Raw genomic sequence first — 24,999 nt, forward strand, 5'->3', positions numbered from 1 at the left:
AGATACTAGGGAAAAGTAGAGGGACCCTGCTTTTCAGCATCAGGGATTTTTATCTTTTTCTAGTTGATAGTTCTGGCTTGGACCAAATAATATGCAAAATGAAAAGAATGTTTTCTAATTTATTTAGATGACTGCAGGTGATGTGATTTCATGCTGTAATTCCAAGTTACTATTTTAATATGGTGGGTGATATTTAGAATAGCCCATGACTTAATATTCAGGTAACTGTCTTTATTGGGTTGTAAATATAGGCCTACTTGCTCTGCTTTTTCCAGTTTAGTGGAAGGATAGTGAGTGCTGAAAACTTTCATGATGCTGAAACAGGAGAAAGGAATAGTGCTGCTTCTAATCTGCTTGGCTCTTTTTGTTTGTATGGTGTGGGCATCATTCTCCTCAAGACTTGGAGTCATATTTTTGAAGCCATAAATTGCAACAACTGCCCCTTCTCTAACAAAAGTCATAACTTTTCACTGGAGTTAAAAAAACAAACCATGACTTAGGCTGAGTGTGGCGAGACTGAAAAGCCCTGAACCTACCACAGTAAGTTTTAATGCAGTTGTGTATGTACGCATGCATGCATATATTCAAGCCCTGCATCAGATAACACCTGTCAGAGCTTTCAAGTCATGGATGTGTGTTGGCTGTAACAGTTCCATCAATCAGATCCTAAGGGACTGCAGCTGGCCTGTACTCTCTGGAGAATAGGAGAGGTAGAGATCCTGCGGTGGTGGTTCTGAGTCATTTCTGAAAACTTGTGTGTCTTATCCTGTTACTTTTTCCTTCAGCTCTCTGGCAAGTAAGTATATATTGCAAAAAGGCTTGTCCAAGAGGATTTAGGGAAAGAACAAGGACTTGCTTTTTTCCCAGTTGTGTGGGGTTTTGTGTTTTTGACAGTAGACTGCTGGGCTCTGGGTAAATGTATGACTTAGAAAATGATTTCAGATGGGGGGGGGCGGAAAGTAAGCAAGTAAGCAGGAAGAAAAGTTTTGTTTATTCTCTGTATAAATATCATCTGAAAAATCATGGTGTATGAATAGCAGCAATCAGCAGAGCACACTTAAAAGAATGGGTAGAATTGCTAATCAGTGGAGGCTCAGCCCATCTTCATCACCACTCATTTTGTCACACAGGAGTACAGCGTCACCGTCTTGTGTGATACCCTGGTTGTTGCAGGTAGCAGATGTCGTAGCTTCTGTAGGTGGTAAGTGTGAAATGTAACAAAGTTTGAAAGCTTCAATAATGTGTTAAAGCCATTGGGATTCTCTGAGGGATTTGGACTACTTGTGAAGGGATGCGATACTACTATATTATTTATTTGGAGGTGTTGGGGTTTTTTTGGTTGGCTGCTGTTGTTTTGTTTTTTCCTGTTGAGTTAAATTCATAAGCAGAATGAGATCCACAGAACTGTTGTGTCAAGTGGAGAGCTCAGCTCTCAAACATAAGACAATAAAAACGCCATCATGACTTAATTATAAAAATTTATTGGTTAAATACATTCTTAATTTACAGAGGTACCATAACAAACTTACTGGACTTAACAAAGATTTCTTTAGGACACTGTTAGCTGTACACAGAACAAAGATGATGTCTTCCTGAAGGTATTTCCAGAGGGTGGGTCAAACAGAATGTTTTGATAAATGAGGCTTTTATTATAGTAATGTGTAGGGCTCTAGCTGAATTTCAAGTTTACAGATGAAATTTGCTACTATATTGCAGTTAGGATTTGTGTTCCACCTCATTCTTGTTTTTGTGGGGTTTTTGTTTGTGTGGGTTTTTTTGTTTGGTTTGGGTTTTTTTTTTTTTTCAGATTATGCAGTGTGCTTAAGAATTTTATGTTATGATCTGTATGCAGTTTCATGGCGATACTGCGCATCAAGTCCTAAGAAAATCCCTCCCTGTAAAAGCCAAGCATCTAGCTTAGTTTTAGCTGCCTGCAGTAATGCAAGCAGCCTTTAGATGGCACTCCTTGCTCTGAATAGAAGGCTTTGCCGCTCTTCCTGCCCTGCATAATAGGCAGGAGATGATTAAAACAAAGCAGAGTGGTCTTGTCTGCTGACAGGCACTGACTTTAAACATTCAGTGGAAGGTACAAAAGCAACTGGTCAATACACAGTTATAAAAAATGGGGAACAGGAAATTGAAAAAAATATAAAAATTCAGTTCTACTCTGAGACTTGTATCAAAATCTTAGAAAACTGCCAGACAAACAGTAAATAACAAACACTTAAGCCTCATCCACCCCTACAATGATGCACTGTGTCTCTGGTGAGGACCCGGTATTCTGTTTGTTGGTGTGGGCTTTCCTTGGTTCTGCTGTTTTCTCCCTGCTGTGCTTACTGGAGGTTGAGGAATTGTGTTGGCACAGGTCATGGTGGAAGGAGCCTGATTTAATAGAGTGATCCACTGCAAATTTATGGTTGAAAAGTCTTGAGTGGGCGTGCAGGAGTCAGGAATGCCAGCTAGCTATGTATTTGTTTCCTTGGATTTCTCTAGGAGGAGATAGCTGGTTTATTGGAATAAAAACTTGGGAGAGTGGGAAGCATTGTCCTTGGAGGAGCAGAGGTGGGCTTACATTGAAGTTTGATTTCACAGGAGTTCTGGGTAGGCTTGTTTGGGATGGTAAAACTGAACAATAGCTGTATAAATTGTGATGTTTCCATCGTTCTAGGATAGCACATGGTTTATAAATGTTTTAATAACGTTAATCCCCTTAATGAAAGTAAAAATCCAGCTCTCAGCTCATTAAACTTCTTGTGATCTTCATCCTCTAGTTGTGTGAATGGCATTGGTGCAGTTTAAATATACAACACTTCAGGAAGCTTCTAGATTGGAAAAAAAAAAAGTGGGCTAACACCTGTGTCTATATTTGAAAGTACTGTGGCATAACAGTGACTGCAGAGCACAACGGTGCTGCGGACCTCACGTCTGTGCTGCATGTTCCTCGGGCTCACTTCAGGCGAGCTCCAGTCTGCTACTGAAAATGGATGCCCGTTCTCTGCTGTGGGGGGAGTCCTTCAGCTCAGTTTTGGCGCTCAGCTTGTTTCTGCCTGCTGTGATCATAGCCAAAGTGCAGTGCGCAGAGAGGGGAGGGCTACCCTCACCAGCTTAGACACCCATTTAGATGCACCCTGATCTTTTGTTGCAGTAGGTATTTGTTGCTGTAACACTTGGACCTCATATCAATAAAGTTGTAAGCAGACTGAGTCAAAACTATTTCAAGGTCAGTCATTATTCTAGTTTCCAGTCTCCATCCACCACTCAACTGTTGGCCCTTCTGCAGCCTGAACTTGCAGACCCACAAAGAGAAATCTTGTGGGGGTACCTTGATACCTAGGGACTTGAGTCTCTCTGAAGTAATGATTCATGCTAACAGCTTACTGATTCCTTTTTGTTATATAGTACAAAAGTGACAGAATACTGTCAGCAATGAAAGAGCCAACTGCAGCATAATTTTTTTCTATTTCAGTCTGATGAAGTTAGCAGTTAATCAAGATGCATTGAACTTTTTTTGTCAGGAGCCAAGTGTTGCAAAAAGGAATTGACTACCAGAATTTCACACAATGTGAAGCTACCTCCATCACATCTTTGTTTGTCGTTCAAGTCACACTACTGCTTTTTGCTAAATGCTTTTGTTAGAGCTTCTTGAAGCAACCTCTTGCCAGGCATGTTTTCCTTAAGGCCTTGATAGACCATTTATAATGATGCTCAGTATAGTTGGTATGTGGTAACAAACTGGAAACTAATCCCATGTGTGCTGAAAGATAAAACCAAGGCTGTATAATATCCTTCGTGTTAAGGACAGGAATAGTGTTACTGAAGTATGTTCCAGTGCTTGAGTGACAAATGAAATGCAGACTGAGTGAAGACTGGCTTTCCACTTACAGGAAGGGGGTGGAGGGGCAAATAGTTGGAATAGTGCAGCTCCTGCATGGAGGGGGCTGAGAAAGCCCAGCAAACACTGTCTGTCACAGCTCGCTTCAGCTGCGAAGGAAGGAATGATGGTGCTCCAAGAACAGGGGGCAGTAGTAGAATCTAAGCCTATAGCTGGAAAGGATTTTTGGAGAAGGGAGGAAGGCATAAGCTAATTCATACCAATATGAATGTTATTTGTTAAGAGGCAAAATACTTGAGTTTTACTTTTGTGATCTTCCTGTATAAGCAGCTTGGGCTAAGAATGGAAGAATACTACACAAGGATTATCTTCTGATTTTTCCCTCTTGCCAGTATTAGATTTGACATTTTCCTGCTATGAAATATCAGTTATCTTCTTCACCCTCTAAGTCATAAAACAAGTGGATTCTACTGCTAATGTGGAAGTCAAGCAGTAATGAAACCTGAATATTAAACTTTATCTACATACTGAGTGCTGTAATTATATCTTTAAAAGAATTATTTAATTTGCATTTTAAAAGTTTTTAAAGAAACCCAAAGAAGCTTACTTTAAGCAGACTTTGTGCATGATAAATGTAATACCAGATAGTAAACATACTAGAATGCTATTTAAGTTAAAATGGTGTTGCACCACAGTATTTCCCTAGTTAAAAGCTAAAAATCCTGCTTGTATTTGCTCTCGGAGCATTCATGAAGCATGACTACATACACCATCACAAAAGACTAGAATGTTCGTATTTGACTTCAAGATATTTGTATGACTGTCTAGAAAAAGTAGTGCAAAACATTGATAGTCAAAACACGTTGATGTCTTTGCTGTGCCTTTAGGTTAGAAAACATTCTCTCCCACATGCAGGGAGTTCAAAGAGAGGCAACACTTCATGGCGTTTTTAAAATCCGAACAAAGTTCTTGGGAAATATCCCGGACTTTCCTTGTATCTCTCCACTCATCCAGTCCTCATCTACAGATTCCAGCTCTGTTATTGTATCACCTGCCTGTAAGAGAAGGAGTAACGTGAGCCAGAACAGCTTACCGTGCCATGACAATGCATGCATAGCTGATGATATTCAGAAGCAATTAATATCAATCATTTAGAAGAAGTAGGATGTGGCCAGTCATCTCTTTGCAATTGTTTGTGAAAACCAGCTGAAGCTTCTTTTAGGGTAAATACATGTCTATGCTGAAAAATCACCACTGTCCAGAAGGAAGAAACAGCACTGCTGGGCAACTTCTTGAGTTACTTAAGCTCTCCACGTAGGCAGGTATGTTAGAGAGCTGCTCACAGGCCCCCTGCCTTACTCATTAATTTGTGTGTATTCCCCCTGCTCTGTTATGAGGTTTCTTTTATTCAAACACTTCAAAGCTTGCTTTTCTCAATTTAGTCCAAATATTTTCCAGCAGTTAGAAATGTCCCTCCTTCCTTTGGAAACTTTCCCGAAAAGAAAAGCAATCACTAGTGTGGCTGTTCAAAACAAACCGCAGCTCCTGTTTGACGCTTGTTTCTGTTTTCATTGTCCCATGCCTTCAGCTTAAGTACTGTGATGGCCTTGGCCTTTCTGCCAGTACTTCCGTTCCCCTTTTCTGCTTTAAAGAATCATCTATCCTTTCAGCACTGCAAGCCGCTAATACTGAAACTAATTATATTTTGCTAGTTTTAGAATAAGAGAAAATAGTGTTTTCTACCTGATAATCACAATTTTAGGCCTGCTGTGAAAGTCTGCTGTTTCTTAGAAACCTGCTTTTGAGGACATGGTTACCTAAATCATGACTTTCAATCGACAAGGGCATGCTGTTTCTTGTTCATGCTGCTTAATATTATCTGAGCATCCAGCAAGTATTTAATTTCTCCCCTTGCTCCCCTGGCAACTCTGTATTGTGCTGCTAAACGTTTAGATGTGGCTGTACCAGGTGTCCCTTAGAGGCACTGCTGCTGTAGCACTGGCTCGCTTATATGATCCTCCTTCTCTTTGCTGTCTTTCTAGTTAAAAAAGAGACTCCGTTGACCATACCAACTGATCAAGAACTGAGTGTATGGCAAAGTTAGGTTTGTTTGTCTTGTCATGTACCAGAGAAGTCAAAGGAATTTTGCAACTCGTGACCTCTTTTTAAAGTCTTCAGTGAAAAGTTTGCCAGTATGAAATAAAGTGTTAAAGGCAAAAGATTTTTGAGAGAGGGCATTTATCAAACTTATTAATATCTATGCCTATTCTATGTGCTTCGTTCGTTCTTGTTTCATGCCTATTTTCACAGTGGATAATTCCTATTTTTTTGCATTCTTCAGGAGCATAAGACCTTTTGGAAAATTGGGCTGAGATACTTACTTTGAAGGAAAGCTCATCTTCATTTTCTCCATGAAAATCATAAAGAGCTTTGGCTTTTCCTTTCTTATCTCCTCCAGACTGTGACAGTTCTACCCTGGCTGCAGAACATGGACAAGACAAGTTATTCGGATTGGAGTGACATAAATCTTTGTTTCTGAAGAAGTTTCCTGTCATTCTTGCATTTTTCTCCCCACTAGTGTGCTGTGTGCCCAGATGTTATTACTATTGCTACTTGGCAAATTTACTTTCCTACTGGAATAAAAATCTCCTCTGACACCAGTTCATTTTACAGTACTAACACATTCTCATGGCTCTGCTTCTAGGAGGACTAAATTTGAAGTTCACTTACTTGAACTTTCCAATGGCGATATCTAATAGAAGCTGTCTTTTCCTCTTTGTACTTGGAGATGAAGCAGCACGTGGTGTGTGCTAGTTGCCAGTTAGGTGGAATTTACTTCCTGTCAACTTTCACTCATGGCTTTACTTGCAAAAGCTATGGGAAAGAATTGTGACTTTTCTGTGTCCTCTGTGAAGGTTTTGACTGCATTGACTTGAGGACCAAACAGAAGCTTGAGGAGAACAAGCAGTGTGGTGGTTTTTTTTTTTTTTTTTCCCACCAAGGGGATTACAATAGTTCTGTGCTCAGACCCAGCAGTTGTAGTTATTCACAGCTCTACCAGCAATTTGGCTGTGCTGCAGTGTTTCTCTTCAGCTGAGGGAGAACCTGGCTGCCTCCCATCTTCTGTACCCCTGAATTCCTACTAAAGGCAGTGCTCAATGGTTCTGTTTTGCCTGTGCCCAAACCACACTTGAACCATCCCAGAATCTGTGTCACCTCCCAGATTACTTGCCAGTATTAGAAAGGCTGGTTCAACACTTAGTTCAGCTTTAGGATACTAAGGACTGTGGTGGTGTGTGGCTTGTTAATGCAATGGAATGGTTGGGTTCTCCCAGAACTCTGCCATGACTGTCACAACCCAAGGAATAATGATTTGCCATCTAGTAGGAGCACTGTACCTGAGCAGGTCTGAACAAAAACTGCTGGGAAAATCCCTTCCTTTTCATTCAGTCTTCCTCTATACCACTCTGAATCTACCTGCTCCAGTATTTGGATGTAGTCTCCCTTTTTGAAGGATAAATCATCTTTGGTTTCTGCTGTAAAATCATGAAGCGCTTCACACCACTCTACTGAGCGTCTGTTGTTCTGTTCAAGTGAACAGAAAAGAAATGCATTAATTTTAGAAGCATTAATGGAGCCCATAAGCTGATGGATACTGATGAAAGCAGCTGCACAGAACATGGGTGTCCTGACTTTCTAATACAATAGTGTCACTGCAGATGTAGACTAGAATGGCATTTCAGCAATTACCACAGAATTTCATCTAGGCTTGGGCGCATTCCTTTTTATCACTGGTGGCAGGGGACAGGATTAATAAATTCAAAATTAGCCTGCTGCAGCAATCCTTAAAATAGAGCTAACAAGAATTTGCTTAAGCACAAAGGATAAAAATTTACTTATGTTAATTTGCCAGAAGCTATGAATTCAATCACTTTAGGCCAACTCTCAGAATTCAAGATGTGACCATGCAGCATTGTGTGCTGTGGGAGTTGGGTTATATTTGGGTTCAAAGTTGTGCAGCTAATCTGACATTATAATAGAAAGTCTATGCAAATCCGTGAAACTGCTAAGTAAATTCTTGCCCTCACCTATAAAGCTTTATTACCTGAGGAAGGGAAGAAGAAACCTCCACCTTGTTCTTCAGCGCTGCTCCTGTACCTACATAAGTAAGGCACAACTTAGAACTGCAGCAATGACTATTCAAAACATTGCTAATGATAGAGATTTTAGATAGAGTGATTATTAAGAAGTCCTACTATTCCTTTTGATTTTTTTTTAATCTGTCTTTTGTTCCTTTCTACCTCTTTCTTGCATTCATTGTCATTTTGGACTTTTCTCCTATATGCATGCAGTACGAAACCATGTTCTTGAAGATTTTTTGCAAGCATTCATACCTGCTCCAGGCAGATCTTCAATTACTTCCACAAAGTTCAAGGGGAAAATTCCAGACATGCCTCTGAGCTCTCCTTTGGCCCACTCTTCATTTACATATTCTTTAAGGATAATAGTTTCACCTTCTGAAAAACTGAGCTCATCTTGCTGGTCTCCAATAAACTCAAATCGTGCTACACATCTTGGGCCTCTGCACAAACACAAGAGAAACTTACTTTGCTTACTTATTATTATTGTCTACTCAATAATAAGGCAGCATTGTGCAAAATATGGACTGATATCTTTAATTAAAATGACAAAAGAATGCACTGAAGCTAGAACACATGGAAAATGAGGGTCTAGCCCTGGTTCTTATCTCTGCTTTCTGAAGAGGATGAGTATGGAGTCTGGAGGAGCTGGATGCAACTTCTGCATCCTCATTCCTGGCTGTTACGATATTTTGCAACAACAAACACCACATCGCTTCTTTTCCTGGGCTACCTGTCCCATTTTATATTTTTGCCTATATCCAAGTAAGTGTCTTGATATACTTCTGCTAAGAGTTTGATATTTTTTTTGAGCTAGCATCCAATTTAGATGCAATCAAACATGAGTGGGGGTGGGTGTTGTGTATTTGTTCCAAATCTCAAATCCATGGAGGTTTCACAGCTGGAAGCTAGTTGTAATCTACTTTGACAAACATTATTCTGTATAATCTACCCCAGGCGTGGGGAAATAAGTTATCTATTGAAGAAAGAAACATCAGTGCATTTGATAAATTTCACATAATTTAGTATAGCACTGAAAAAATTTATTTTTTTAGTCACTTAAATAGATTCAATAATTTAATAAACGAATAAAATAGATTTAAGAAATTATTCTAAGAAAAAATTTGATTTATCAGAAATACTGTGCTGGAAAAAAAGTGATAATAGGCTTTAATTTTTTCTATAGGATCATAGCATTTAAACCAATGTAAGATGCTTGATTCCCACCTCTGCCCCCCACTCATCTATTTGCAAAAGCTGCAGGACAGAGCTAGCACTTTGTTTCTTACTTAGTTGCAGAAGCAGCTTTTAAAAAGAAAAGTTTCTTTTAAGACAAGCCAAGCTCGATCTGAAGAACAGACCAAACAATCCCACTGATACCAGTAGTTCCTGCTTTCGCCTGAATTTGCTTTAATTGCTGTAATGAATGATTATGAAATCAAATCATCATAAAGTAGAAATAGCATGAAAAGTTGTTCCTTGCCCACAAATCTTAGTACAAGTTGTTTGCAAATCAGAAATTAAAGTTATTGAAGTACATTTGATAATTTAATCTGGGGAACTTTAGATTCACCTGTATAGTTATACACTTTAAGCTTAGATAGATTTGTTGACTTAACGTACAGCTGTATCCTGTCCCATTTTATCTTGTTCTTTCAAAAGAGTAGGAGCCCGACCGTGTTACACCTTATGAGGATACTGGAAGAAAGTAGCAAAGCCAGGAGTAAAGAGAGGAGAGTGCAATGCTGCTGAAGTTCATCAGATTGGTTCACTGTTTCTGTAACCAATTTTCATGAAAAATTACGGGAAATGCTCTTCTAATACAGCTCATAAAAGGAAGGAAAGTGAGTGGACTACATCTACACAAACATTTATTATAAAGTGATCTACCAGTTTTCTGAAGCCATGAAGTGAGTTTTTAGGGTTTTTTTCACCTGGATGTGAGTCTTACTAAAACATCATAAACTTTAAGTTTTGAGAGCTTAATTTTTAAAATATATTTTGGTGAAGAAGCTGTTAACCATATTACCCTTAGCACAGATAACACCTGCTTCAAAGTTATCTTTCTTTTTACTTCCTAGTAAATCAAAACGAGAAGGAAAATAAGATTTATCTGACTCACTTGATACATCGTGATGAACAGGGTATTTTTTTCCTGTTGCTTTCTTCTGGAACATCAATCTAGTAAAACAACAAAATAAGTAAAGTCTTCCATTTCAAGCTCATGGCAACATAACTACAATAAACTTGGAACTGGTTAAAATAATCTATTTTTCAGCTAAGCACCAGCTCTAGTTATGCCTCTGTGACACTCTAAAGTTGCTGGCATGCTATGATATATGACCATATTAATGTAATTTTGGGTTCGTATGCCTGATTTCTCATTTTTCAATCTCATGCATAGGAGCACAATTTAATGTTTCCTGTTACGAAGCTGGTTTACTGTTTCTACTTGTGGCATAACTGATTGACGAAATATGGGACTGGATGCTACTAGATGCTGTTGCATTGAGCTCCCAACTTTCCATTGGTAATTGCTATCTATTATTTACTAGCAAAACATATCACAATAGACAAAATTACTGTTTACATTTATCCTTTCTGGGCTTTGGTAGCCAGCTCTCCTCCAAACAAAAACACTTCTCACAGTTCTCATTTGCATTGGAGAAATGTAATTTAGAAAATCAATACATGGATATATCAAACAGAAAACATTCAAGTCCTTTATCACAAGAGGACTTCAATTATAATTTTGGTGTGACATGAAGGATGACCTGTGAGATGGATAAGACTATAAGCCCAGAGACCCTAGCGAGGAGCTTTGGGTTACAGCTCACTATTGCATGAGCCAGTTCCCATAAAAATCAACAAGAAGCAAAGCACTGGAGGAAATCATGCTGCCTGTTAGGACACATAGTCTTTGCAATGCTCTTGCTGGAAGAGCTGGTATCTGTGGTGCTCTGAAGGGCTGGTGGAACTAAGAACCGTGTAGGTGTCCAGACCTAAGCTACTACCCAGCTCGGTATTATAAAGCACACTATAGCATATTGTATAGAGATCTTGTATCAAGATCAAATCTGACAGGAACAAACAGGAGAATTCACTCATTAAATTAGCCTCATGTACTGCGTTTTTTTTTTTTTTAAATTTTGCTGAAACGGAAGATTTTTGCATTCAAAAGGGTAACCACGTTTTACAACTAAAATAGAAATTTGAAACACAATTTCCCTAGCTTTTATGAAGTTGTATCTGTCTGTATCAATGCTGAATTTGACCCCAAATACTCATTCCACTGCTTTACCATAAAATCTTTTCTCTATTAGCTGTCAGTAGTAACAAGATCTTTTAAATTAAATTGTTGGTCTGTGTAGAAGCAGCTAATCAATTTAGCTAACAAATCTTTCTCATGAAAGCAAATTGAGCATAGTGCTATTATTACTAACCCCGAGTTTAGTTTTTATTCTTCAGCACTTCTCAAATCTTACATTTTTTCTCCAGTAATGCCACTACAAACTAAACAGACAACCTACACTCTCATGGTTACCAAATCTTCCTGGAAAGGGTTGTCAGGCATTGGAACAGGCTGCCCAGGTAAGTGGTTGAGTCACCATCCCTGGAGAGGTTTAAAAGATGCATAGATGAAGTTCTCAGGGACATGATGCAGAGGTGGACTTGGCAGTGCTAGGGCAATGGTTGGACTCGATGATCTTAAAGGTCTTCTGCAACCAACAGAATTCTATGATTCTAAATGCTTGGTGTTGTCCCTGTAGCAGCAGTTGTCACCTCTGCCAGCTGTCCCAGCTCGACACAGACATCTCGTGTTTTCAGTGCCCAGTCGCACACCTTCTGCATTTTGGTGTCAGTTTAGCATTCCTTCATGGCCATATGGCTAGTGTGGGGAGCCCAACGGCCCCTTCTACTCTCACAAAAGGGACTTCAATCTCAGACTCAGGCTTGCAATACATTTGACCCAGCTTTTGACGCAGTGAATCATACTGTATCACTTTTAAAGATGAAACACTCAACTAATTGCTATTGGGCTCCAAACCAGCACCTGTCTCTTGCCTGCCGTTTACTGTCAAGTGTCACGTTCAGTAACAAGATTGCTTTAAGCTGCTCATTTGCAACCACACAATCTCCTTGCACTGTGCCAGCACAGCCATTTGTGCAGCCGCTTAGTAAGCCACTTAGGCAAATTGATCCAGCTGGAAAAAAAAAATATTCTAGGAAGAAAAAAACCATGTATTTCGTTGGGTCCAACTGCTGCCCTGACCTCGTTCACTACATGGCTATGAAAGTGGTGATTCCAGCACAGTTCAAGGGAGAAGAAAATGAGAAAAGCTGAGGGGCTAAGGGGAGGCATAAATAGCAACCATCTTACTGAGTGTTGATTCCTACATGCAGCTGTAAAAAATAGTCTGCTTGGTAGACCCTGAGAAACTACCCAGGTTGACAAAGAGAATCTGGTAAGGGCCATGATTTTCTCACTTGTCTTCAAATTAACAGCAAAATAATCCCCATAACGCAAGTTGCTCATGCCAAATCAAGCATCTTTCTAATACCATGCAAACAAGTTGATACGTCTTCTGTGCTGCCAGAGGGAAAAGAGATTATCTAAATACAGAATGGAGTTAAACACACAGGAGCTATAGTAAAATAGAACAAGAAAACAAATGCAATAGGATCTTATTCAAGCAATGTACACAGAAATCCTACATACAACTACTCTAACAAAGTTGGCAGGAAATATCCCTGTGCGATTCCCACGTTTTCCTCTGTACCACTCGGTATCGATTTTCTCCAAAAGACAAACGATGTCTCCAGCATGAAGGTCCAAGTCATCAGCATGCTCTGAAAGACAGCAGCATCTCAGTTAATGGTAGCTGTCACACTCACTGATTTTCTGTAAGTAAAACCTTCTTAAATACCACAGCCAAAACCAGACCGAGTTTTCAAAAAGTCTTAATTATACTTGATAAACCAGTTAGCTTTAACTAAAAGACTGGCCCAACTATAGCTAAGCCCATGGATCTGAACAACTCTACATGCAGACCTTGCAGGCTGAGCTTCCTCATCATTTTTAAGCTCTAATAATTCCTAAGAAAATTCCCATTTGAAAGTCTTTGAGTAAAGCAAGCTTCCAGAACATTCACATTTACTTACCTGCAGGAAAATCATGCAGGACTACAGCATGAGGCGCACTTGTGTCAGAAACTTTTGGAGGGTGGTTTGAATCCTGACAACAACAAATAAATTCAAGTAGTTTATAAACCATGTAAGATACTAGCAGAGATTCTCTGTTACGTACTCTGGAAGTAATTTTCTGGCTTTGGACACAATGGTGTTCTGGTATCAGAGAATCACCTTGGGAGGCACACCTATTGGTCACACAGCTATAGGTCTCAGTTCTGTATGCCTTTCACCAGTGTAAACCAGAATGCATTTCACCAAAATCTACTTTTAAGCCAGTAAAAGGAAGGGAAGGCATGTAAGTTTTCCCAGTACAGACAAAGCCTCAGCTATTTCTGTGGGTCACAAATCTAGACTGTTACTAGCAACTCTCATTGCAAGGGTTCACAAAATCCCAGAATGTTAGGGATTGGAAGGGACCTCGAAAGATCACCTAGTTCAATCCCCCCGCCAGAGCAGGAACACATGGATGAGGTTACACAGGAAGGTGTCCAGGTGGGTTTTGAATGTCTCCAGAGAAGGAGACTCCACAACCTCCCTGGGCAGCCTGTTCCAGTGTTCTGTCACCTTTACTGTGAAGTAGTTTCTTCTCATATTTAAGTGGAACCTCCTGTGTTCCAGTTTGAACCCATTACCCCTTGTCCTGTCATTGGTTGTCACCGAGAAGAGCCTGGCTCCATTCTCGTGACACTCAACCTTTACATATTTATAAACATCAATGTGGCCAAATTTTGGACTGCTGCTCAGTACTGCATGCCACCAGTTACTCTTCCTTGCTTGGAGAGAATATCCCAGCCCAGCCCTCCCCAGCACACTCGGCAGGGGCAGCACATCTGCTGACTGCTGCGCGTTTTAGAGGGGTGAGCAAGCCACTAGGCCTTGGCTTACAGGGAGATAACGCTGAGGGGAAATGACAATTTTTTGTGAGATCTTTATAAAGAGAAATTATATGGAAAATGTTGAGCCGCCTTCTCTATCCCATCCACTAGGTATTTTTTAGACTGTACTGATGACAGTCACTGTGCGTGAATTATATTCAAAGTAATTCACTGCGTACAAAAAATCCAACCAAAAAAGCCCAACATGCACAAAGATAAGGCCAGAATACTACGAATTACAACAGATAACAACAAATTGCATAGAAATCTATTTCAGCCATGTAGGTTTCTGATAATAATCAAAAAGGCTGCTCAGAGCTATAATTTATACTAGCTATTTAATAGTAATACAGTCATGCCCTACAAACAGGTTAGGTTCTGTAGAAGCAGAGAGAGGAAAATACTTTGAAGTCTGTATGTCAAAGCCAAATCACTGAAATATCATGTACAGCACTTCATAAAACTACTCGCTTAATCTTTTGCCCAATTATCAGATACTCAGCCAAGGGAGTGATTATCTCCCCATGAGACAGAGGAACTTTACCAGTTTCCTCTCCCTTCTGACACTCCAAGTAATTACTGTTGCTCTGCTCCATAAGCAGAATGTCCCTGTGCTATAAAGCAAATCACCATTATCGGGTTTTGTTGGTCGTTTTGTTTTTATTAAAGAAACACAAGGATTTAATAAACCACTATTACATTCCTCAGTGTAACCTTTAAAGCCTAAGGCACTTAATACTTTAATGCAACAGGAGTCTTGCTCATTAAATATTTATCAGCAGAAAAAATGCCTTACCTTACAGGACAATTCTCCAGCGTTCCTGGGGAGACAATCTTCCTTGGCAACTCCGTGAGGCACAGGTTGCTTGAACAGAAACACAGGCAAATGGAGAAGTTTGATTCATTTCTAAGCACCCAAAATTCCCACTGCAAGTGAAAATGGTCAGATGATGAAACTATTAAAACCACCTACTACAGATAACTCATTTAGGAGTCCAGTGGCAGAGGACAAGCTCCTCTGGAAGGCATTCAGAATGGACTGCTGGTGATATGAACTGCCACTTTGAGAAAGTCAGGTGTTGTCATCCGCTTTAAATGAGTCTTAGCCACCTAACTGGCATCATACCATACGGTACATGGTGTCCAGCAACACACTGACACAGAAATGCATTCATTTGTCATGGAGGGCACTGGAAAAACAACCTGGGAGGAAAATTTTATTTACAGTAACATTTGAGGACAGGGAATTACTAGTGGTCTGCTACTTTAAAAAATCTCATCTACAAAAATATGTCACGTTTCTTATGTAAATAGTTGTGGCTACACCAGAGACGAAGCAACATGCTTCCCTTATCTAAAAGCTGTTCCTACTATCAACTTAGATTCATCTTTCTCTCTCTTTCTTGCTCCTCTCCTCCACCAAGGATCTAAATGCAAGAGTCAAGATCAAAAAGAAGGCAACAAAAAGCTTCCACTTCATGCTGAATGTTGATGTTGTTCATGCTATGATTGCGTGGGTGCTTTTTTTGACAACAGCACTGGTTCAAGTCATCACCAGCCCTGATCGCTGACCAGTTTCAAGTATCTGGGGAAAGACTCTGTCCTGTTTATCAAAACATCAATCCATTTATATTTAATATTCCCTAACAACACATGCAAAACCAAAAATAAACATTTTTATAATGAAAAGGGATGGCATCAATAAGACGAAAATGTAAGGTAAGTGATGATACATTCCTCATTCTTTGCAGGCTTGATTAAGTAAGGTACACCACTTTTTAAGTTCTCATGCTTCCCCAATTTCCTCAAGCATTTTGACATATACAGAGAAAAACTATATACATATACAATTATTTAGCATCGTTTTACATGCTGTAATAGAATTCAGAACTGGTGACTGTTAAAAAGAACCTCCCAAAACCAAAAGCTATGCATTAAATATATATATATAAATATTACATATATACACAAAAGAAAGACACACGTATATCTATTCACATGTATATATTGCTTTATACTTATTACTATTTATCTATTAGTATCTTCTAAGGAAGATTATGCTGATAGATGCACTTCGAAAGCCACATCATAGTAACCTACTTTACTACTTTTTTTTCTACTATTTTACCCACCACTGTTTTACAAACAACAGTCTCAGACAGAATATCTCAACTCTCACCATGTATTTATTGTAGAGAGGATGACCTGGTTTAGGTCTAGGAGGTAATGTTCGATCTGGATTTTTAAAGAATTGACTTTTTGCTCTCTTGGGTCCCAGTCTGAACTTGCTGGGTTTTTTATCAGCAATGATATTAGAAGTAGATCGTGACAGAGCGTCCTTCTTGGAGGGTGTCTTGGCTGCAGAGATTTTTGGTGGAGGTGGCCTTCCAGGAGCACCTTTAGGTGGGGGAGGTCGAGCAGGTATAATTTTTCCATCCACAGGCCTAAAAATTGGACAAACCATCAGAGAAGCAGGCATATTAATAAGCCTGCCAGCTCATCCTCCACCACAGCCCTAGCTACAGAGTATGCAATCAGGAAACACGACTCAGGATGACCTGGGCTTTAGAGCGTGTAGTATCTGAAGCTCTCTGGGAATACGTGAACTCTTCAGATACTGGGACTGGATGATAAAGTCTTTAGACAGATCCCTTGAGTACATACATCCAAGTCTGCTCACCACTTTCACTTATCAACAGCCTGCCAGCTTTCTCAGGAGCTCACTACATAAACAGGATTTCTTTCAGCAATCCACCTTTAGAAAGAGCTTTGTCTGAAGCTACCTCAGGATGGAATTCTTCTAGTGGAGAGCTCTAGTGAATGCCCTGAGAAGCTCTGCTGATCTAGCTAGTCTTCAGGAATCAGCCCAGCTCATTTCCTGGCATGTCACTTACCTGAAGTGATTTTTTGGCCTCTGCTGAAACTCATGACATATGACACCACTTTGTACAATGGCATCAATAGCAGAATTTACCATTTTTATGCAACAGATGTCTACTGCAGAAAGAAAACACCAGTGAAAATACTCAAGATTTCTGGCAATGCTGGAGGTACCACACTCTCATCAGTGTACCAGTAGTTTAGAAACCAAAATCAGAGACTAGTAAGTGACCGTGCTAAATTAAAAAAAAAAAAAAATCTAAAAAATCCCTGTTCCAAAGCACTGATAAAAAAGCTGCCTATATAGTACACACAAGCCATGACTTTTAGAACCAAAGAGTGGGGTCAAATCAATTATCTGCTAATTAAAAATCACCTCTGTTATAAACAAGCATTATGTATGTAAATCTTTACCTTCCTGGTATTAAGAACCCTGGCACTACCACTGTTCCAAAAATACAATATTGCTTCACTGCTATTGGGAAATCTTTGGCCAGTTACTGGCAATTTCTGCTACAATTGTCTCTCTTTTTTTTATATAGTGTAATTCAGGATAATTATTTACTCGTTTGAATTCCTCAAGAGTCTTTAAAAATGATCAACTGCAACAACTGTGCATTAGTGGATCTTTGGAGTATCCTTCTGTCATATTTTGTGAGTGTCGTCCACCACTAGAGAAGATATTAGTGCTCTACTAATGCTCCTGATACAAGTTCTCTATTACTACTTGAGTATGGATCTTTTTTTAAATTTCAAAAAAAAATTTCCACTTCTGCTCAACTTCCACCTTTCCTCTTTCTTAGCCTCATCCTAAACTAAGTATATTGACGAAAGGGGAAATTCCAAGTTAGACTGCATTAAATCTGGAAGCAAACCAACCCATATATTTGTAAGGCAACTCAACTAAACCAGAAAACCCTAAGAAGCAATTCAGAGAATTATTACTGGTTACTTAAAAAAAAAAATCCATTTGAGCAGAAGAGTGAAAGGACAAAACACTTAGTGCAGTTCCAGAGACCCTCAGGAGAATCAGGACTGCTGTTATGCTAAACAGAATGAGGGAAAGTAACAAGCCCATAAGGGGCAATAATGAGGCGTTTCCTTGCAGGTACAACCACATTCTTTCCTGTTACTGAATACTTATTATTATTGGTAGCCTAAGTTTAATAACTGCAAGATTCTCTTGTCCTAACACAACAGAGCAAACTCTTTGTGTTTAAAGCCATGGATTTAGAGTGTAGATGTTGAGACAGCTGCAGTGGGCCAGGCAGCCAATGCCTTATCTCCCCCTAGTTTGTCTCTGGCATTTAGTAGATGTGAATTTAAGCCTGGTCCAGCTACTTTTGCCTCTGCAGACCTTCTTCTTGTTGGTTCAAAAGAATAAAGAAAATAAAGTTATCATTTATTGTGCACCTTCACATGTGTTTTAGACCTGAACTGTATAAACTAGCTAGTGCTTCTGGGAAGGTGCTGGCCCAGCATCGGCCCTTTCCAGGATGGCAGCATCTGCCTCCTCCATTCCTTCACCACTCAAACCCAGTCACAAGTGCAAGTTCTGTTGATCAAAAGGTCAGCAACATGCAGGAGGAGATGTTCTACGTTCAGCTGTGGGTGAAAAGGTTAAAGATGCAGAAAGGAATGACTGTCAGCAGCCACTGTACATTAGCTGAAAAGCCAAACAGCTGTCCTCCTATAATCTCCCTGCTCATACCGATAATGTACAAACAAGTACTAATCAGCTAGCAACTTGGTCCTGCCTATTTGTTAGTGAGCATATTTCCTACCCAAGTGTACTGAGTTATGACTAGAGCTGGTAGTGTCTACATGGAAACAAACTTGGCAAACTAACTCAGAAACAGCACTTCTAAGTGAGCCATTGAAGAACTGTGCTTACCTTGGGGACAGGACAGGTTCTAGCTGAGGCACCCCACCCTGTTCTGAATGATCCAACTCCTACGAAGATTCAAAAGAAAAAACATTTCTTTAGACCTAAGACACAAAAATGATCTTGTTTAAATGATGCGCTTCTTATATTAAATTATACATTACTGACAGGAAAAGCAAGAGTTTCTGGAGGTCTGGGGAATAAAGTAGTAAATATTATGGTATGTTCTGGCATTTTAAAGTCTTGTTGGACATAGAGGGAGATGTAAATAACCTGGTTGACTACCTGAATCACAGCTTAAATTGTGCATTAGGTATGAGCCAGCCTTCTCTTCCTACTACATGAAAGTCAGGACTTAAGAGCTAAATTCAGGAGAGTCATACAAATGTACAATTTCACTGCCTGTAGGATTCCAACCACTGCAGTTACATTATCAATTTTGATTTAACTTTGACAGATGAAAGACTTTGAACACGCTTAAGGCAAAAACCATGACATTGATGCAACTCACACAAGACAGCGTCTCTTGCAAATAACTTTAGTTCTCATTAAAGAAGGCATCTAATTGTGTTTCCTAGAGATCTAAGAGATAAACCCCAGTGAATCTTGCTTTGGCAGATTAAGGCATCGCTCCCCCCAGCTGCCGATCCTGACCCTGCCAGCCATCACTACCCTGTAGCAGAGTCAGTACAGGGGAACATGTGCCATGTCTGAAGGGCTTGGACCAGAGTTATGGATTAACAAGTTACCAGCCTTCCTGCCTCCTGCTGTTCATTTTCATCCCAGTGCCAGGAAGTGCTGCCAGCTCCGTGGAACAAGCACATCTGCTTGTGGAACTGCGTGCTGAATCAGAGCGCTGAATCTGGGTTCAAAAGTATCCTTTTTGAACCAGTAATTTTGAGCAGGTCTGAACGGTCTTGTTTACTTGATTAGGGATACATGTGCTTGAAACTGGTAAACAATTTCTGTGATTTTTCCCACCTAGAAAATACCTAAATGTATTTTGTGACAAAATTTTGACCCTTGATTAAGTCCCCAAATGAATGTTCCCGATTTAACGATCCTGATTAGAAAGAAACCAACCTGCCACTTTCAGATGGAGATATTATCCTCATATCAAAAATTTTCCATGTGAAAGGGAAGAAATTTGTGCCAACTGCTGCTTATGGTCAATGATTTTTACTGTTCCTAGTTAATCACTTCCACTGACAAACAATACTAGTTCCAGAAGCACAGGAGTTCTTTTCTTTCCAAAGATAAGAATTAAATGTTTCAGTGGATTTGATGCAGTCTTTTTCTTTAAAAAAGCCCTCTGAAGCTTAGACATGCCTGTCACAATAACCTGGATGACATTGTAAAAGTTTTGGGGTTGCATTGTATAAAATGTTATTTAATATCTTGCATTGGAAATTATTTTTTTCAGTATTATCCAGAGAAGATGGGACCTGTAAGAATAGCCTCTTCAATCATGACATTTAAAAAACCCTTTATGCTATTAGCAGAGGTAGCCACATCTGTTGACAGCTGTCAATCTAGTGAGGGCTTTTGATTTTATCTATTTACTGCCTGTGGTTTCCACAAGATTCTCTGCCATTCTCTTGCCACCACAGCACTCAAAATTTGGAAACTCTACGGTCATTTATTAGTTTATTTTCATTCCCTTCTGTAAATCTGTGTCAAAGGGCACATAGGAAAAACAGCTACAATGTCTACTGTTACTGTGTGCTCAGGAGCGAGGACCAGAGCCTTACTTTCCAAAATAGATGATTCTACTCAGGACTAGCAGAAAACAACTAGAAGGAAACAGCGGAAGAAAGCAAGCTTCATTCATATACAGAAAACTTTCCTCTGGCTGGAAATTAGCACAGACACTGAGAGGTACTGTGTGTATGAAGGTAAAAAAAAAATACATTTCTAAAGGACAATATTTCACTATGTAAATCTCATTGGACTTTGAACCACTTTGCAGTGCTTTTAAAACTAAATTGTAGAATATCCTGATTCCAGCTGCTAAATACAGAAAATTGAAGATAGATGTGATCAAAGCTTAATAAAATCAACAAAGCACTTTTCAGAACTGACAGCAGTCTAAATTACCTAATTAAATTAGAGAATTTTCTTTTAAGAAAAATGCCTTATATTTTCAAGTAGTCCTTTTCATCCTTTGGTCCTTCAAATAACTCACTTCACAAATGCTTGAGAGTCACAAGAGATCTGTTAACCAAAGCAGACAAAGTTGCAATACAGGAAAACAGTTCTAACTTACCACTTTTTTCACTAGGTCACCACTGTTGGGTTTTCCCACTGTAACATCAGAGGCGTTCCCAATAGGCTTTTCAGCAGGAAGTGGTGGCGGGCTATGTGGGATTTCATTTAAAGCTGTAAAAACCCAAAAGTTTCCAAATTAAAGTCTAATTAAAAGCTTCTTTACATGGACCAATGATAAGTAAGGGAATCCACTTTGGTTTGGGGAATTTTTTTGTGAATGCAACTTCCTTCCTTGAAGCCAGAGCAGCCAATGGGCAGGACCACTTAAAGATTAGTGAAAAGGGACATGAAGGGAACATTGCAACTCTAAGGTTGATTCAGGAGTACTTCCCAACCTGAGTAACAGATCTTCACTTTACTCTCAGGACACCAGCATGTTATTCTAGGGTATCAGGGCTTCAGCTGCAATACTTGTTGATATAATATCAGATGAGTAGAAGAGTTTCTACCCCTGGGAATGTCAGACTCATTACTGGATACCCTGAAACACCATCACCATCTCTCAGCCACATTTCTAAACTGGCTCACTTTTTTCAGCTGTCAGCTCCTGGAATATCCTTCAGGCTGGAAAACAGCTGAGGGTTATTTCAAGTAACCCTGAAAGATCAGGAGACTTGGATGGAAGAATCTCCAGAAAGGTAAAGGCAAGAAAATAAACTGTTGCCTGCTACAAAATTCAGGGTGACAGAATCAAAACAGAGACAGAAGCTCCCTCATAGTCTTTGAGGAACTAAGCAAATTTAGGACATGGAAGAAGAAACAGTACAGCTCTTACTAGGGAAGAGTGACAATGTCCTCAGTCTCAATAGAGAACACAAAAACCTGCTAATTACATGCTATTTGCTTTCAACATCTCTGCCACTGCAACCTGGGAAGCACTTGGACAAGTTTTGCTAGCGTATTTACCAATTATTTTGTCTTTATATATTGGAACCTTGCCATCTATTTTGCAACATATTTGTACACCAAGAAAATTCATTTCATACAAAGAACTTCAGACACTTAAGCTTTTCTGACTTCCAGCAAGTCTTGAAGTGATGTAAAAATATATGTAGACAGCCTGGACATTTATAGACAAAAAAAGAGGAGAGATTCTATCCAACTGAAAACTTCCAGTTGCTTGTTTCATGAAAAGTACTCTCAACAAAGAAACAACACATAGGAAGGAGAAGTATCGTTTCTTTTAAACACCTCAGTTGCATTACTATGATCCAAAACACTGGTGTGATGTTTAAAAATTGATCAGTTCAAGGATAAATCCCTTATTCTTAGGAGCAGGTCACAGTTATTGTGTTGGCAGGGATCAAGCAGGGGGAAAAAGTTAGTGAAGTTCATTGCTCTTCTAAGGTAGTATGATGGATGAAAAGTAAAAACAATACCTGTCAGTAATTGCAAGAGAAATCTTCTCATACCTTACTGATATATAAAAAGCATGAGAGACTTCTTTATTCTCACCACTTCAAATCTTGATATATACACAGATGTCCTAATTTTCTTGCCTTTACTCTTTATAAGATCAAAATGAAAGGAAATAAAGGAAGGGGAAAAAACCCCACAAGAACTAGAAGGCAGGTGTTATTTTCAGTGATTTCTAAGTATAATAACTGAAGTGGAAGTTTATTGCTTCCTTTCTAATCACAGCTTGACAAAAATGCTAATGCTAAATGAGTGCTTTACTGGAGTTCAAATTCTTAAGCATCCAGCTCTGTCCCCTTTTTGGTAGTGCTGGGTGGGGTTTTTTGCTTATTGGGGTTTTTCTTTTAGGTTTGTGCTGGTTCCTGACAGAACTAATCTCCCTCCGTACCCATGATGGTGAAAGGCCCCTTGCACTGATACTATGTGGCCCTCTTACAAGGTAAATCCTATTGTATCCATGTTATACCTTAGCCCAGTTGTACTTTTTTCATTTTTTAACAGCTTACATTTCTGCAGCAGCTCCTGTGTGACAAAAGGCCACTCTGCTTTCTTGGAACCTGCTGCTGTTCCTCCACATGCCATTAATCTTATAGCCACAGCCTCCCACAAAGCAGTCCTTCGCAGCCCCCGACAACCGTAGCTGAGTACAGCATGACGGGCAGTCTCCTGTGGAAAGTTCAATTACCACTAGAGAGCAGCAAGGGACTGGTTATCCGCAAATTCAAAAGATAATCCAGCTCAGGCAAAAAATAAAGAAAAAATATATTGTCACGTCTTTTTTTCTTTAAAAATGGAAATTGCAATTTCCTTTGTGAAGAATTATATCTTTGGTTCTTCACAGTAGTTTGTAAACGTATTCTTCCAAATGAAAAAAACCTTTTATTTATGATCAGCTATTAACAGAAAGACTTTTACTCATAGCTTTATCTTCAGTCTTCTCTGCATTTTTAATAATTTCCTCTGCATTTCTCACATATGCAGAGGAAAAGAAAACCTAATATTCTAGCACTAGAGTGGTGATGGCAGGAGAAGGGAACTTGGAAAATAATGAGAGAAGGTCTTAGGAGAAAACCCACCTGGACATCTAGTTGCTACTACTCAATGTAGTAAAATATGATTTTGAAATACGAGTTTTAAGAGCTATCTGGTGACATTTCTCCCTAAGCTTTGAGGATAAAACATAAGGCTGAACAGCAGCAAGTGTGTACTCCAGCATACAAAGATCAACACAAAGACCTTGTGGCTTTCTGATAAATTTCCACTCTGAGATACTGTCAGTGTCATTTGTAAAGCTGGAAAAGATTAGAGGTGGAAGGCATTAGGGATATGGTAACTGTCAGAAAACTATAGTCAAGACCTTGACACAAAATTGAACACATCAGGTTTTTGCATCCAAGTTCTCGCAGGCATTCCTTATTCCCTCAACTGCTGCCAAAACACTGTTGCTTAAATGGCCACAGATTTCAAATCTAACAAGGGTCAAGGGAACTTTTTGATGTAAGCTGCAAAAACTATGCTTACATCCCGACTATGCTGTGTTTGAAGCAAAGTTTAATACACTAACGTTGTCCCTTTGACAAGTGGGAGCCCTGCTCCCAGGAAGCTTGGGAGCAGCATTAAAATATCCTCAGCTGATGTGAGAACAGAAGTCAATTTGACCAAAGGTACAGCTCAGCGATGCGGTTTAACTGATGAAACAAGCTTGCTCCTGCTCAGAGGGTCCCCTCCAGCTCTTCCCTGCCAGCCTTTAGATCCCCCCGCCCTGTTTCACCTCTGATATGCATTAGTTCCATAAGGTTTGAGGGACATCAAATTCAGTGCAAGGGAGGGAGCCTGACGAGGTAGCTGGGAGGCAGGGAGAGGGGAACATGACTCCCAGCTATTCCTCCTTCCCTCCCCCCGCAGCCCTTAGGTTGGCTCCTCTGTCTTGTCAAACTGTACCACAAGATTCCTTTGGCAGCTAATATAGCTAGTAAACAGCAACTCAATTAGTAAACAGTAAGTTCCAGTTAAAATGATTTTCTGACAGAAATTTCTCAGGCAGTTTGGGAGAAGAACTTACGTTTCCCAGGCTTAGCTGGGATTCGGATCACAGTGGGTTTCCGGGCTAAAGCGGGTTGAGCGGTCTGTTCCTTTGCAGGTTCACTTTTGGTGAGGAACTGAAATGGATCTAAAAAGGGAAAAACAACCAACATGTTTAAAATTTATTTGTTGAACACAAATTTCACTGGGTATTGCTTTCATTGTTAAGAACATTGATATTTCACATCCAAGAAAGTCATAAAAAATATATAAATCAGGCTGATGCAAAGAGTGTACTCAGCTCTTTGTAAATAATATGTCTTTTCTGTACATCTGCATTCATAGTTGACTTAACATAAACATGCTCCAGATGCCTTCTGGGATTATATAAGCCACTGAACAAGAGGAACTGCATTTCTTGGTAACAGAGTCCTGAAATGAGGAGGGCTTTAGGGAAATGTTTTCAAAGCAGTTGCTCTAATATGCAGA

General features: G+C 39.6%; 1 protein-coding gene across 3 annotated transcripts in view; it reads right to left on the reverse strand.

Moving 5' to 3' along the window:
* Positions 1-1,471: 1,471 nt before the first annotated feature.
* The window catches only part of SH3D19 (SH3 domain containing 19), an 85,020-nt gene continuing 61,492 nt past the window's right edge, over positions 1,472-24,999 (reverse strand). For all 3 annotated transcript variants that reach the window (XM_065633977.1, XM_065633976.1, XM_065633978.1), the window contains exons 8-20: positions 24,551-24,658; positions 21,071-21,183; positions 18,814-18,872; positions 16,219-16,483; positions 14,836-14,904; positions 13,135-13,207; positions 12,692-12,822; positions 10,094-10,152; positions 8,227-8,414; positions 7,938-7,990; positions 7,231-7,417; positions 6,214-6,311; positions 1,472-4,887 (exon numbers count right to left, since the gene is read on the reverse strand). In XM_065633977.1, coding sequence (XP_065490049.1) covers positions 4,771-4,887; positions 6,214-6,311; positions 7,231-7,417; positions 7,938-7,990; positions 8,227-8,414; positions 10,094-10,152; positions 12,692-12,822; positions 13,135-13,207; positions 14,836-14,904; positions 16,219-16,483; positions 18,814-18,872; positions 21,071-21,183; positions 24,551-24,658 — 1,520 coding nt within the window. In that variant the 3' untranslated portion in view covers positions 1,472-4,770. The remainder of the gene's footprint in view (positions 4,888-6,213; positions 6,312-7,230; positions 7,418-7,937; positions 7,991-8,226; positions 8,415-10,093; positions 10,153-12,691; positions 12,823-13,134; positions 13,208-14,835; positions 14,905-16,218; positions 16,484-18,813; positions 18,873-21,070; positions 21,184-24,550; positions 24,659-24,999) is intronic.

This window comes from Caloenas nicobarica, chromosome 4, assembly GCF_036013445.1.
Source record: "Caloenas nicobarica isolate bCalNic1 chromosome 4, bCalNic1.hap1, whole genome shotgun sequence".
In the NCBI taxonomy this organism is placed as follows: domain Eukaryota; kingdom Metazoa; phylum Chordata; class Aves; order Columbiformes; family Columbidae; genus Caloenas; species Caloenas nicobarica.